The 13,882-nt window shown below is 48.2% G+C and overlaps 1 protein-coding gene across 4 annotated transcripts in view; it reads right to left on the bottom strand.

The window, feature by feature from the left end:
* Positions 1–13,882, bottom strand: part of CAMSAP3 (calmodulin regulated spectrin associated protein family member 3) — a 45,130-nt gene that overhangs the window by 20,886 nt on the left and 10,362 nt on the right. For all 4 annotated transcript variants that reach the window (XM_080996181.1, XM_080996182.1, XM_080996183.1 and 1 more), the window contains exon 2: positions 4,299–4,564. In XM_080996181.1, the coding sequence (XP_080852307.1) occupies positions 4,299–4,564 (266 nt within the window). The remainder of the gene's footprint in view (positions 1–4,298; positions 4,565–13,882) is intronic.

The raw sequence follows: 13,882 nt of genomic DNA, 5'->3' as shown, positions 1-13,882 counted from the left end.
AAAAAGGGACAAACTTTGCTACTCAGTTCTGGCCAAACTAGTGCACCCTGCACAAAGTTTTTACTGAAACCCCTGCCTGAACAAGTTATGGAAAGTCAGCCCACAACTGTAAAATGCAATGAAAGCTCCCACCCATCTTTAATGCAGATCCTAGGACCCAAGTTTTGTCATCAAATAAAACTTACTGCTACCATGGCAAACGTTTTAAGAATGGGCTATGTAGTCACACAAACACCGCATGTCTGTTTGGTTATTCAAATGACTACAGCTCTAGCCTGATCCAGGAATGGGTTTTTTTGTGAGGAGGTGGGTTCAAAGGAAGAAGAGCAGGAGTATCAAAATGTGAGTTCACTGAGTGCCCAACAGCAACTGGGTCCTTGCAAGCAAAAGGCAGCAAGCAGGCCAGATGCAGGCCTCTAGGTACACCACACCCAGCCCTTCCTGGCAGCCTGATTTTCTGCACCAGCAGAGCGGGAACTGAAGCAGAGGAAAAAGCTGTTGACTCGACAGTGAATCAAGCTTGGGTGTTAATGGGGCGCTCGTACTTGGGAGACAGAGAGAGAATAATGCAGAATAAGGGATGTGCCAAGCCTGAAGGGAGAAGCCTGAGAACAAGCCTCTCATTCCCCTTCAGAGCTGGGGCCACACCTAGCACACCTCAGGACGGGGGACCTCTGGCTAAAAAACCCTGTTCCCCTGGTTTCTTCTTCCCCTCCTTCAAAGACAAGGCCCAAAACAGACACAGACACACTCCCTCTAGCTGCTTGGGCCTCAATAAGGCCTTTGTGGGATAAATACACTGAGGCCGTGTCAGACGAGGCCAGGGGAGTCGGATAATAGCCACACTGCTCGGCTCTGGCTCTGATGTCTGCTTTCCAATATCATTGCTGGCAGAAAGCCAACATGGCTGCCACGACCAGCTCCCTCCACAGAGCAACTAATCCGCTGCTTTGCTCTCCCATACTCTTGGAGTTCAGGGTGTGGCGGCAGCCTAGCTGTGTGCTCTCTAAACATCTTGTCCCATGTGGCGCGCAACCTACACTTTCCTTGGGAGGGGCTCCAAATGCCCGGATCAAAGTCAAGAGTCTCCATCATTCTCCTCACCCTCAACCCTGGGCAAAATTAAACCTTCCCTTTCCAATTGCTTCCATGGGCACCATTTCCCCAGCACTCAGCTGGGAGCAAGGGAGATAGAGGACACCCCTCCCTCCAGCTAGCTGGCACTCTTGCCTCTCCTCCCGGCCTTGACAGAATCACCAGAGCAAAATTAATAGCAATCAGAGATACCCGCTCAGCGCGGAGCAATCCCGCCGGGCACCTGCCAGCAGAGCCGCACCAGTAGCGGGGATTCCCCCTCCCCGCCTCCCCCTCCCATTACACAAGCACCAGGCGGAAGAATGATAATTGCTGGGCCCAGGGAGCAGAAAGCAGAAATCCCCAAGCCCCCTTTCTAGGCTTTAACAATTTGTACATCCTTCCTAGCGCTGGCTTTGTGTTGCTTTCCCCATATTCCAGGTCTTCCTTTGCTCCACTGCAAAAGCAAACTCCCCCCTCCCAAAAAAAATATTTTTTATTTGCTTTTCTGTTTTTGCCATCAACACATATTCTGTTACATGCATGCACAAAACGAAAAGAAAAACGATAACATGCTTATAAAACAAACATGTACTAATAATAGTAACACACACACACACACACACACATACACACACACATATATATATTCTTCCAAGCTGTTTAAATGCTATATATATTTACCTTTACTTCCCTTCCACTCTTCCCTTGGTTTCCTAGCGTTTTAACTGAGTTTTCTTTCTTTTGCCACCTCCTTTGTTGCCAGTGTATCCATTTGGAATTCTCATATCAACACCTCAACAATTTTCACTTTTAAAATCCCTCATACACAGTGGGGTGGGCTTCGGTGTGAGGGACAGACAGACTCCAACCTCAGCCTCCTTCTGAACCCCCCCTCTCTCTTCTCACACACTTCTTGCCTTTCACACCTAAATAAGTGTACGGTTCCCACCCTTCACGGCTCTCTTTTTCCCATCTGTTTTCTTGCAGAGGGGAGAGGGAGACACCCACAGTGTTTTCCAACCACATCCCCTCCTCACAACAGCCCTTCCTGAAAATAGATAAACTGGAAAGAGAGATAGGATGTGGAGTTGTCAGCTATTGCAGATAAGTTTCCCCAAGTTCACTTATTATTGCTCAACCCCCCACACACTCCGAGCTGGCTAGTTATAGATGCTTCTAAAAGGGGACACACAAAGCCAGGACCCTGTTTCACCCCTGCAACATTAAACCAGAACAAACAAACAAAAAAGCACCCTTCATTCTAGGATATTATCCTGTTCTCCCTCCTTCTTAGGATTTGCTATGCTACAAACCACTAAGGTCCCACCCAAGTTAAAGGAAACCTGAATTCCCATGTTCTTGTGTACAAGTGAAAAGGGACTAGCAGCTTCTACAGAGGACCTTCCTTCTCACAGGTGTACAGATGTTTGTGCCTGCCAGGCCTTAGACCAACAGTAAATAACTTCCTTTGCCAGCAGAGGGTCCCTGGTTCAATCCTTGGGAGTCTCCAGGGAAGGAAGAACCTTTGGAGTGCTGCTACCAGTCAGTGTAAACAACACTCAGCTGGAAGGACCAGCGGCCTCATCTGGCATGAGGCAGGTGTCCCTAATGCTGGCCATCTAACCTTTAGAGTGCTGTGGCCCATCTTTTCTCCTTGATAATATCAGCACTTTACAAACCAAGGGGGTTTCGAAGGGAGCAACAGGAGGCTTCAGCTTCCCAAGAGGGAGAGTCAAAAGACCTTAGGGTGGGGGGGGGGGTAGAAAGAAACTTCTCCTGTCTTTAGCCACACCTCAGCCCTCCCCACCCACAGAGAGATGAGGGAAGGGGTTCCCACGGGGTGGCTGGGATCTAAGCTTGTAAAGGCTCCACCCTGAAGCTGTGGCGCCACAGAAGACGCTCCTTGTATTAACAGAGGCAGGCAAGGAGGGAGGGAGGGAGGGAGGAGGGAAGGAGTTTTGGGGATTTGTCTGTCACCCTCAGGGCCTCCACCATGCCACTGCACAGGACAGGACAGCACTGGGGAGAGCAGCATTTACACAAGGCCATCAACAGGAGCAGCGAGCGTCCTCCCCACAATTCAGAGCCTGCCTTTGGGCTGGTGGCAGGGGGATCCTTTCACAGAAAAGCTTTTTCTCCACCACCCTCTCCCCCAAACCATCAGTTACATTAAACATATGCCCAGAACAGCCAGTGCTCTTCCTCTGTACAGCAGCGCCTAGCCACTAATGATGCCTTCACCATCCTGGTGCCTTCCAGATGTTGTGGACCACAACTCCCACCAGGCCCAGCCAGCACAGTCGCTGATGGGGAATGGTGGTCCCAAACATCTGGAAAGCACCAGAGCTAGTGAAGCCTGTGCTACTGTCATCGTGATACCAGGTCACAGAGCTCCAGGCATATATATATATATCTAGACGATGACTGCACCCATTTGAGCCAACCACATTTCAAAACTACTAAATTCATGCTTCACATTGTGGTTAACTAATATAGACTAATTTTTAATGCTTATGTGGGACTTACATTCCGGGGATCATGCCTAAAGCTAAAATCATGTATTGTCAAAACACCTTGGGTACAATGGTGGGTGGGATTGCCAAAGCCGTTTTACCTGGACGTCTGCTCCCTTTTCACCTCTTTTTTATTTTTTGCCAAGTGCATAAAGCTGAATGCACACAAGTTAAATGTGTGCAAGTTGTGGATATCCTGGATAGCCTACCACAAGCACGGCCTCCCCCACCACACTGTTGCAGTACAGTGGGGAAACCGACCATGATGAACTTAGCTCTGCTCCTGAATCCTCAAAGAGCAGGTCCTCCAACTCACGTCAGCACAGCCTGCAGTTGTCCACATCTTGCCGGACTCCCAGCTCCCATCACCCCTGACTGCTGGACATGCTAGCAGGGGCCAATGTGTGATGGAGGCCAACAACAACTGAAGAACCGCAAGTTAGCCACCCCTGGATCGTAGCACCCCACTGAAATTTAGAAGGAACAATCCTACCACGTTCATTCTTGGAAAGGCACTAACTGAGCTCCCCACCTCTGCTCCTGGTTTCAGCTGAGAGTTGGAGGGCAATTAATTTCTTTCCACTCTCCAGCAACCAACACCAACACCCACTCCAGTTTGAATAAACAGTACACTCCCCCCCCCTCCTTCTGCAAGAGCACCAAGTCAAAATGTTTACCCCTGGGAAGATGCCAAGCTTGTGGACTTACCAGTCTGATTGGTTTGTGGTGCAGATCTGTCTCCTTGATGGGCTTGTCTTGGAAGGTGGGCACCAAGCCACGATGGGCCAGAAGCTGGAGCAAGGCAGCATTGTCCTTGGGGGAAGGGGCGCCATCAGCACCCGATGGCAGGGCCCGGCGCCAGGCACGGCAGTAGATGTCAGACGAATGCAACAGGCGGATGAGAGGAGGCTTCATGTGCTCCTGTTCATACTGGTCTGTATAGAAGGGTTCACGTAGCTCAGCAGGGATGTGCTCTGTACACACAAAGAGAGAAACAGTCACATTATTCCTTGCACTAAGCAAGCCTCTCTAAAATATCCCATCTGCCTCACAGTATCTTTTGCACACCAACCCCCGGAGCCTCCTGATCCTCAGTACCCTATTAGTTTTCTGTCACCACTATCTGCCCCAAGTCAGTGAGCTGCAGAGAGTGGATTTTGGTGCAATAAATTCAAGTATAAATCCTCAATCCACCCTGAAGCTCAGACACCAGATCTGCGTCTCCCCACCAATCTGGTGCCCTCCAAAAGTTGTTGGACTACAACTCCCATCAATCACAGCCAGTATGGTCAATGGACAGTAATTATGGGAATTGCAATTCTGGAGGACATCTAAAGGGCACCAGGTTAGGGAAGCCTTGACTATTTTATCCCACAGGAACTGTTGTGAGAAAAAGATATCCTATGCACGTTGTCCTCTGTCTTCCCGTAATAAAGAATGGGGTAGAAATGCAATGAAAAATTATACCAAGAGAAGAGGTGCTGCAGATATAATGACGTTGTCCCCCTCCAGGGCCTTTTGCTGTCTCTCTCCCCTGTCCCCACAGGCCTGTCTCCAGTGTTAAAGGGGGGAAATAGTTCCACAGATGGAGGTGGGCTCAAGCCCAGGCACAAAACAGGCAGGGGATCCTGGAAAGCCTTCCAAATGTCAAGGCCAGCAGGTGATTCTTAATGATATAGGTTGTCTCTTTTATTCCTCTCAGTCTGGGTGTGGGGGGAATCAGACAAGTTAGAGGCACATACAGTGGATCAAGGCTGCATCAGGGTGAATCCCACCATTCATGACCAGGGCCAGAAGTAGCACCCAGCATCCTCAAAGCAGACAGGAGTCAGCAAACTTTTTCAGCAGGGGGCCAGTCCACTGTCCCTCAGATCTTGTGGGGGACCAGACTATATTTTGGAGGGGGGGAAATGAACGAATTCCTATGCCCCACAAATAACCCAGAGATGCATTTTAAATAAAAGGCCACATTCTACTCATGTAAAAACACACTGATTCCAGGACTGTCCACAGGCCGGATTTAGAAGGCAATTGGGCCAGATCCAGGCCCCCGGGCCTTAGTTTGCTTACCCATGCTCAAGCAGCTACCAGGCCCAAAGCATCATACCAGGGCCCACCAACATTGCTGTTTGGCCCTCCCATTTACCCAGTCCCTTGGTCACAGATTTATGACAGTACCACCAGCAGCTAGGAATCTAGGGCAGAAAAGCCTCTGGCTGATCATGGCAAATGAGGGGTAAGTGAGGGCTGGCTGCAGTGCCTGGCACGTTCCTGATCCCTTGCGTAAAGGACTTACAGTGGAAAGGAAGCTGCCCCTCATTTTGATTTACTCACAGCACATGAAAGTGCCCCAAGTAGTTGGGCTCTGAAGTGGGAAGGGGGGGAAATGACTGGCAGAATCCGAGACCAGGGAGAAGAGTCGGTGGAAGAAGATTGGAAAAAGTTCAAAGACTATTTACAGAAATATTTACAGAAACAATGGAGAAACCTGGTCTGAACAGAGACATCGGATTCTTATCTCATTATACATGACTAAGCCATTTCTCACCTTCTCACCCCTTGCCTTTTCCTGTAAGACCTATTACAGTCGTTAAGAGTCGTCAACAAGCTCATCTCAGCTATCTGCCAATCTCCGATTCCCACCACCCTTCTAAGTAATACCCCTCCCCACCTTCTCAATATATAGAAGGATCTGGTAACTTCTGTTTCAGTGTATCTGAAGAAGTGTGCATGCACACGAAAGCTTATACCAAGAACTAACTTAGTTGGTCTTTAAGGTGCTACAGGAAGAAAATTTTTATTTCGACTATGGCAGACCAACACGGCTACCCATCTGTTACAGAAATATTGTAAAATTGATGTTAGAATGATGTTGGATAGAAACTAAGTGGCTTTTAGCTGTAATGTTATAAGGGAATATGAAAAAATGGACTATAAATAGGTAAAAATTTAATGTTACAATACTTTAAGATCTAAGACTAGGATAAACAAAGAGGGGAGGGATTTGCTAAACTAACAATTGAAGTGGAATACAGAAAAGGGAGGCGTGAGGAGGTCTGGGAAACAAGCAAATGAAAGATAAGTGATTGAAAGACTGAATTGTTTTTAACTATTTTTATTTTGTATTTTTCTTTTTTCTTTTTCTATTTTGTAATATTTTGAAAATCCTAATAAATATCTTATAAAAAAAAAATGAAGTGGGAAGGGGGGACCTGTGGCCTACAAACATTGCTGGGCTCCCAAAGTCCACCAGCCCCAGCCAGCATATCCATAGGTCAAGGATGCAGTCCAGCAATGTCTAGGGGTGGGCACAGCTTCCCCAAACTTGCCTTGGCATACCTGGAGGGTAGGCTGGTTAAAGGTTGTTGCACCCTCGTTCCCTTCCTACGGCCAGGTGGACATGCCGATTTCAGGAAGTGGAAGGTTTCCCTGCATGGCCTCTTCCAGCCCTACTCAATGGTTTGGGGAAAACTTACACCAACGACGTCACCTCCCCAAATGTGGAAAGCCAAAACATACTGCACAGATTCATTGCCTGTTAATATACTTTCCCTAATTTATTCCTGGCCTGTCTATAAAGAGCAATAGCTTCTTTAGTCCGCTCTTCCCAAAGCCTTTTCCTTAGTGCTGTCAAGAGCTTAGAACAGAAACAAACATTCCTGATGGCCAAGGCTGGCCATGATGGCATCACAAGTCACCATCTTAGATCACACACAAGCAAACTGCAAGCTGCATGCAGCCCACTGTGTGTTCCCAAGCTACCCATTCCCAATGCCAATTGAATTTTGCTGAATTTTACTACTGGTGGAAGTATGTAAACTGTGCTACTCACAGCACACCACACAGCTGCTCATTCTGAGGTGGGAGTCAATTATTCTCCTCTGAGCAGGGAAAGAAAGCAAGTATCATATTTGCTAGCCATCACAATTGCTGCTTTCAAAGGATGTGCGCACATATCTCTGTGGTGATATGTACATGTATGTAAGCACCCACCATCGCCGCATGTAGCCTCTGGGGGTAAAAAGATTGTCCATCCCTGGAATAGATATGAGGCAACTAGGGAAAGACTAATCCCTCCTTGCTCTCGCCTTACAAGTCTCCTGGCATCATAAAACATGCACACACTGGAACAGCATCCCCAGATGGATGCGATTTGGCAACACTTGTGATTTTGAGACAAGGGGTTTCCCCCTTCATGCACTTTCATCTCCACAGCAGAAGCACTGCCTCTTTTGAGCACCTTTCCCCTAGCATGCCAAGAGGAAAAAGGCAGAAGCAAGGAACAGCATGGCTAGCAGCCAGATTCCCTTGAATGCTAGGCGAGCGCTCCCAATCTTAGATAAAACCTTACAGGACAGAAGGCAGAGATGGAGCCTCACAGGGGCAGCCTTGGCTGTGCATCCGCTGGGGACTTGCACGCAAACCACACACCCCAACAAGCAAGTGCAGAGCAGACAAATAGCTTGGGGGCACCCACTGCAAGAGCTCTGGCATCCAACCGTAAGAGGAGGGTATTAATTTCTACCCTGACAACACGATTAACATCAGCAGGCTCAGACACATCCTCCCACTGCAGGCTTACGACAGAAAGGGGATCCGCAATGTTATCACAGCACTATTTCAGGGGGCAGTGGAGTGTCCGGAGGCTTGGAATCCTGTGTTTAGCCTCTGGATTGCAAGAGGCAAATTATATTTAAAGGGTTGAGCGAGAAGTCAGGCCAATTTTTGCTTTGGGAAAGGGGCAGGCCTTTGGAGGAACTGGGAAGCAGGCCTCCCACAGGCTCAGTAATAAATGGCAGCGGTACAAGCTTCTCCTTTGGAAACTGTAAGCTCTCTTCCTCCCACTGGGTTTGCGGTACTCTGGCCTGCGGATGGCAGGTATAGGGAAAGCAAGACATATTAGCGTCTTCCTGACAGGAAGATCATGCCAAGGCTTACACGCACGCGCTATACCAGCTGTTTCCTCAAGAGGTGAGGCCACGAGACTGGAGATCTACGTGTCAGCTCCTGCCAGTGAGCAGGGCTGGGAGGGACGGGACATTCCTGAACGCGCGAGTGTGCAAAGGGGAACAGGTGGAACAGCTTCGCCAGCTGATTCAGCAGCACCTGATCACAGCCACAACTGCACGGGACCAGACTTGTGGCTGCAGTCCCAGCTTCTTTCCCGCCCCATGGCTCAGAGCCCAAACTAACAAAGCCCAGCCACCCCTCCTGGCAGAAAGCCCATCCCACCCACCTCCAAGTCTTCAGGGCATCCAACATTGGGAACAGCCTACTTTGGCTGGGAGGGATAAGGAGAGTGGTGGGACACACACACACACACACACACACACACACAAGTCCCTAGTCAAATCTTTTAGGCTGTGAATAGCACAGCTTCCCTCCCAAGCACAGCTGAACTTGTGGAGGGGGGCACATGTTGTTACAGAGAAATATAGACAGAGCAGGTAACAGAGCTAACAGGGGCCACAGGCCAACGTTGAATTGAAACCTCACAGCATAGAACTGTGGAGCTGGGAGGGACCATGAGGGTCATCTAGCCCAAGCCCCTGCAATGCAGGAATCTTTTGCCCAACATGGGGCTTGAAACCATGACTCTGAGATCAAGTCTCGTGCTCTACCAACTGAGCAATCTGTGAAATGTCTGCCAAAAGGTCCAGCTTTTCATGTGCTCACCAATATTGGCATAGACACCAAGATCATTACCAAACTTCTTGTTGGAGGGGGACAAGCACAAAGCAGAGCCTGCATATAGTAGCCCAGAACCTAAGGGAGTGCAAAGAGGTCAGCCTAGACATGAATGGCTATGTATAATACTCTGGGTCCCTGCCACACAACACACCCACCCCACATCAATTACTACCCAAGGCTAGCATGGTTGCTAGTACTGACCCATGTCCTCTCCTGCAACCACAATGGGCGGCTTCTCTGCACAACAGGCAAACCCAATATTTGGGGTGGGGAGTAATGCAGCTCTAAGGATTATGAAGCCAACAGGTTTTACTGTCTCTTAACATCCTCTCCTGGATGCCTTTTCAGCAGTATCCAGAGCTGAGAATTGAAAAGGGATCAGCCCCTTTTCACATGACAGGCAGCGACGACCACTTTCCCACTGCAAATAAACTTAAAATGATGGCAGCTTGCTCACTGCGTAGAACCATTGTCAGAAACTCCATGAGTGGAGTACAGAAATGGACCTGCTCAGCTACAAAGGGAGGAGAGTTTGCTCCAAACCAAGGTTGATCTTTGGAATCTGCATTCCTTACCACACCAGATGTAAGGGAAGCACAAAGGGGAAAGACTAGATATGGTGAAAGTTAGATAGAACCTGTCACTGAAGCTTCTCAAGAACTCACGTGAAGAGTAGCTCAGTCCTGATTCACCAACCTCAAGGGGGATATTATTGTTTTGTACTTCACAATAGATGAAGGGGCTACTTGATAAGGGGGTCTTGCCAGCCTGGGGAAAAATCAGATATGACATTTGGCACTTGGCTTTAATTCGTGTGGCTGTTAATTTGAAATAAACAGCACGTGCAGAGGGAACAAAGTTGAATAGAAACCATGGTGGGGGTGGGGAGGGCAGGGGGGTGTTAACCCTTTGTCCCCACTAGGGTACTTACTAGAATCAGGTCCCCACACCTGCTATTGACAATAGAAATAAGGTAGCAAGCAAGGAAGGACTGTGAGGAAAATAGGCATCAAGAGTTTTCTGATTTTTACAAAAACCAGATATAGAGAGGGGTTATTCGCTAACTCCAAGCAGGACTGTAGTGGGAGGCAAAGGTTTAAAGCCCCTCTATCTCCCATGCCATGGTCCCAATCTGCGTAGAGTCTCCCCCTCCCCAAAAAAAGTCATCATTGGCAACTTCTTGTTTTAAAATCAGACATTCAAGTGAACAAATGTCACGTCTAGTTTGCTCTTCACATTAAGATATTAATCTGACACCCAGTGAGATGCTAGAAAGGTATAAGCCCAGCTCTCATGACAGGGAGTTACTGTGCCACATAGGCCACTGACTTAATAAAAAGAATCTGAACCATAAAGAGCAGACCAAACAACACAAGCTCTCCAACAATTATATCCAGGGCCACTGCTCTTCCCTTGCCCCCAGCCATCCTGGCATGAGCTTTTGCACTTTTAATGAGCAGCAAAAATGATGCCAGGCAACATCCCAATGTGGTAAGCTTGTAGCCACAAAGGACACAGAGAGAAAAGCATCATGGAGACATAATTGCAATGGGAGATGAGTGGCAGCACATGATTAGGATCAGCTTTGGGCCCGCAGGTCTTAGGGGGAAATGCAGGCAAAAACTTAATAAAATATCACTGTGCCGATTCCTTCAAACAAACTTCAGAAAAGCAGGGACACGCCATGGTGCAACGAGAACACCTTCCAAATGAGAGCCTCATCATGTTTCAGAGAAGTGGGAACTCCCAAGCCTGGGAAAGGAAGCTAGCAGTCCTTGCTCTCAGCCTCAGCGCTCCCAGCAATGTTGTGCTCTCTCAACTCCAAACCAGACACAAAGCATTTAACATGCCGGTCTATTTTTTATTTTTAAATTCAAATAGCATCACAGGTGAGGGGGCTGTCAACTATTGTGACAGTACCAGACATGGAAGGGGAGCTTAGCTAGTCCTTTCCTTGCTGTGGTCCTAAGACAAATATTCTGAAGCAAATATTTGCATTGTGGAAAGATAGGAAGCTGACTTATACTGAGTTACACAACTGGTCTACCTAACCCATTATTGTCCACCTTGACTGGCAGTGGCTTTCCAGGATTCCAGGCAAGCATCTCCCAGCTTTACCTGGAAATTCAGGGATTGAACCTGTGACCGTCTGCATTTAAGGAAGATGCTCTGCTGCTGACCCTATGGCCTACCACTGAGCCACAGAAATCCCTCACAGGCATATTTAACACCACATGCCACAATGAACTGAAAGCCACATCTAGTTTGGCCTTCAGACACCTGCATCTGAAACCCTGCAGAGGGAAAAGCCTTGGTGGGGTGGAGAGAAAGATTTGGACAGCCATGAGAAAAAAGGATTGTCTCTCCCAAGCGCTTTCAGTAGCCTCCACTGGAAACTGAGTGTTTTCCCCTATTCCAAAAGGGTCCCTGAGCTACCATTATACATGTTTGAAATTAGCACACAGTTTGGGCCTTAGGTAGCAAAGACTCATGTGGTTAAAACACCTTGAGCACTTACTAATCCACGTTAAGTCATGACTTAATGATGGGGATGTGCCCTGAAGTGCCTCAAATGACAATTCTAACACAGGTTTCGCAGTTTGTTGGGACACAGGAAGTGGGCATTATCTGCAGGAACCACACTCCATCCAGAAGTCACTGGCACGTGCCTCACAGATCAGGCCCCAGTCCCAGCAGGTAAGGCTAGAAAGGGAATGAACCAAGGAGCCTTGCACCAGCCTCTTGCGCAGCAGCTTCAGACTGCCCCACCACAGAGCATCCATAGGCCTCGGCAAGCCTATTCGGCTGCAGTCTGAAGCTGCAGGGGCTTGTACAATTACACGTGACAAGAGCGCCCCAGGAACTATGCAAGAGCCAGAGGGGCGAAGGCAAAACCTGTCTCCGGCATAGCACCACACCCCCACCTGACAACAGGCCCCAGCACGCAACACAGGCTCCAGGGCGTAAGTACTGTGCCCTGAAATGACATCAGTGCTACATTACACACATACAAAACACATTCTTGCCGTTATCCATCAGGCCTTGTGGTCCCTTCCAACTCTATGATTCTAGGCTTGCTACCCAGCACAGGGTGCTTCCTCTAAAGCACTCGTCCACACAGCAACTCTGGTGAGAAATGATCGCACTGATGCAACAGCACAGCCTGCATCTCAGGAAGGTTAGGTCTGAACAAACTAAGAAGAGGGCGAAACAGCGTAGTGAAAACTCATGAGGAAAGATGGAACTTGCTATCACCAGGAAGCAGGCAAACATGAGGCAAGATTCAGGTAACTGGTCCCACTAGCAGAAATCCAGGCAAGGGTTTCCCCGCTATCATAATAGAGCTTTTCCTCACCCCCAGAAACGGCTCAGGAGGGATTGGGAGAACCCCCCAGAACAATGCGCAATGGAGCAGAGGAGAGATTAAAAAATGCTTCCTCTGACTGAACAATCTCCTTAGTGTGACATTGAATTCCTCCCATGGACGGCCTGCCTCCCCAGCATGACCACTGAAGTGGATGGGGACATGGGGAAGAAAAGGTGACTCCTCTTACTCCTCATGTTTTTGGACTACAACTCCCATCATGCTTGGCTGCTGTCCATGCTGGCTGGAGATGAGAGTGTTGGCGTCCAATCCAGGGAGCCAAGTTTGGCAAAAGGCTTCTACTCTACAGCTTTAGATGGCAAGGCTCTGTGAAAAGTGAGCACAGAGTCCAAACAAATCAAGGAAAGATACACAGTGTTACCTTGGGTTACAGACACTTCAGGTTACAGACTCCACTAACCCATAAATAGTACCTCAGGTTAAGAACTTTGCTTCAGGATGAGAACAGAAACCGCGCGGCTGTGGCGGAAGGCCCCATTAGCTAAAGTGGTACCTCAGGTTAAGAACAGTTTCAGGTTAAGAACAGACCTCCAGAATGAATTAAGTTCTTAACCCGAGGTACCACTGTATTTGTAATGTTAATCAGCAGGACTCTTGTTTCAGAGGAACTGAAAGTCAGATATGCAGACTAGATCAATACATAGCAAGGGACTGAGGTGGTCAAGTCTCAAGGTGGTAAAATAGGGCAGTGCTCCTTTAATAGATATGGAGGTTTTACATCTTTGAATGCTTTGTCGTTAAAAAAACCCCACTTCAGGTAGAAAATTAGCACAGCTGAGAGTCGGAGATAGGCTAGAACGTCTCCCCATTATGCCCTTTGTTTTTAACCTGCACGAGATTTCAAAAATTGTGCCCTGCTCAATTTATTCCTCAACAAGTATAGTCAGTTCTCAATCTCTTCCCCGCCCCCCAATGGACCACTTAAAAATTGTTGGGGATCTTGACAAACCACTTCATAAACTTCTCATCCTTCAGGGCTGGCATTCTCAAAACCAGAACCTGATCATAAAAATAATGAGCCGTAGGTCAAGGCACTGAGAAGAGTCCCTTCAATTGTTGTTTTAAGGTAAAAATGAGTGAACTGCACCAGCACCATATACAGTGGTACCTCGGGTTAAGTACTTAATTCATTCCGGAGGTCCATTCTTAACCTGAAACTGTTCTTAACCTGAAGCACCACTATAGCTAATGGGGCATCCCACTGCCGCCGTGCCGC

This window comes from Podarcis pityusensis (genome assembly GCF_964106645.2).
Source record: "Podarcis pityusensis genome assembly, chromosome: 2".
NCBI lineage: Eukaryota > Metazoa > Chordata > Lepidosauria > Squamata > Lacertidae > Podarcis > Podarcis pityusensis.
Note: the sequence above shows the minus strand (reverse complement) of the source record. Positions and strands in the feature narration are given on the sequence as shown.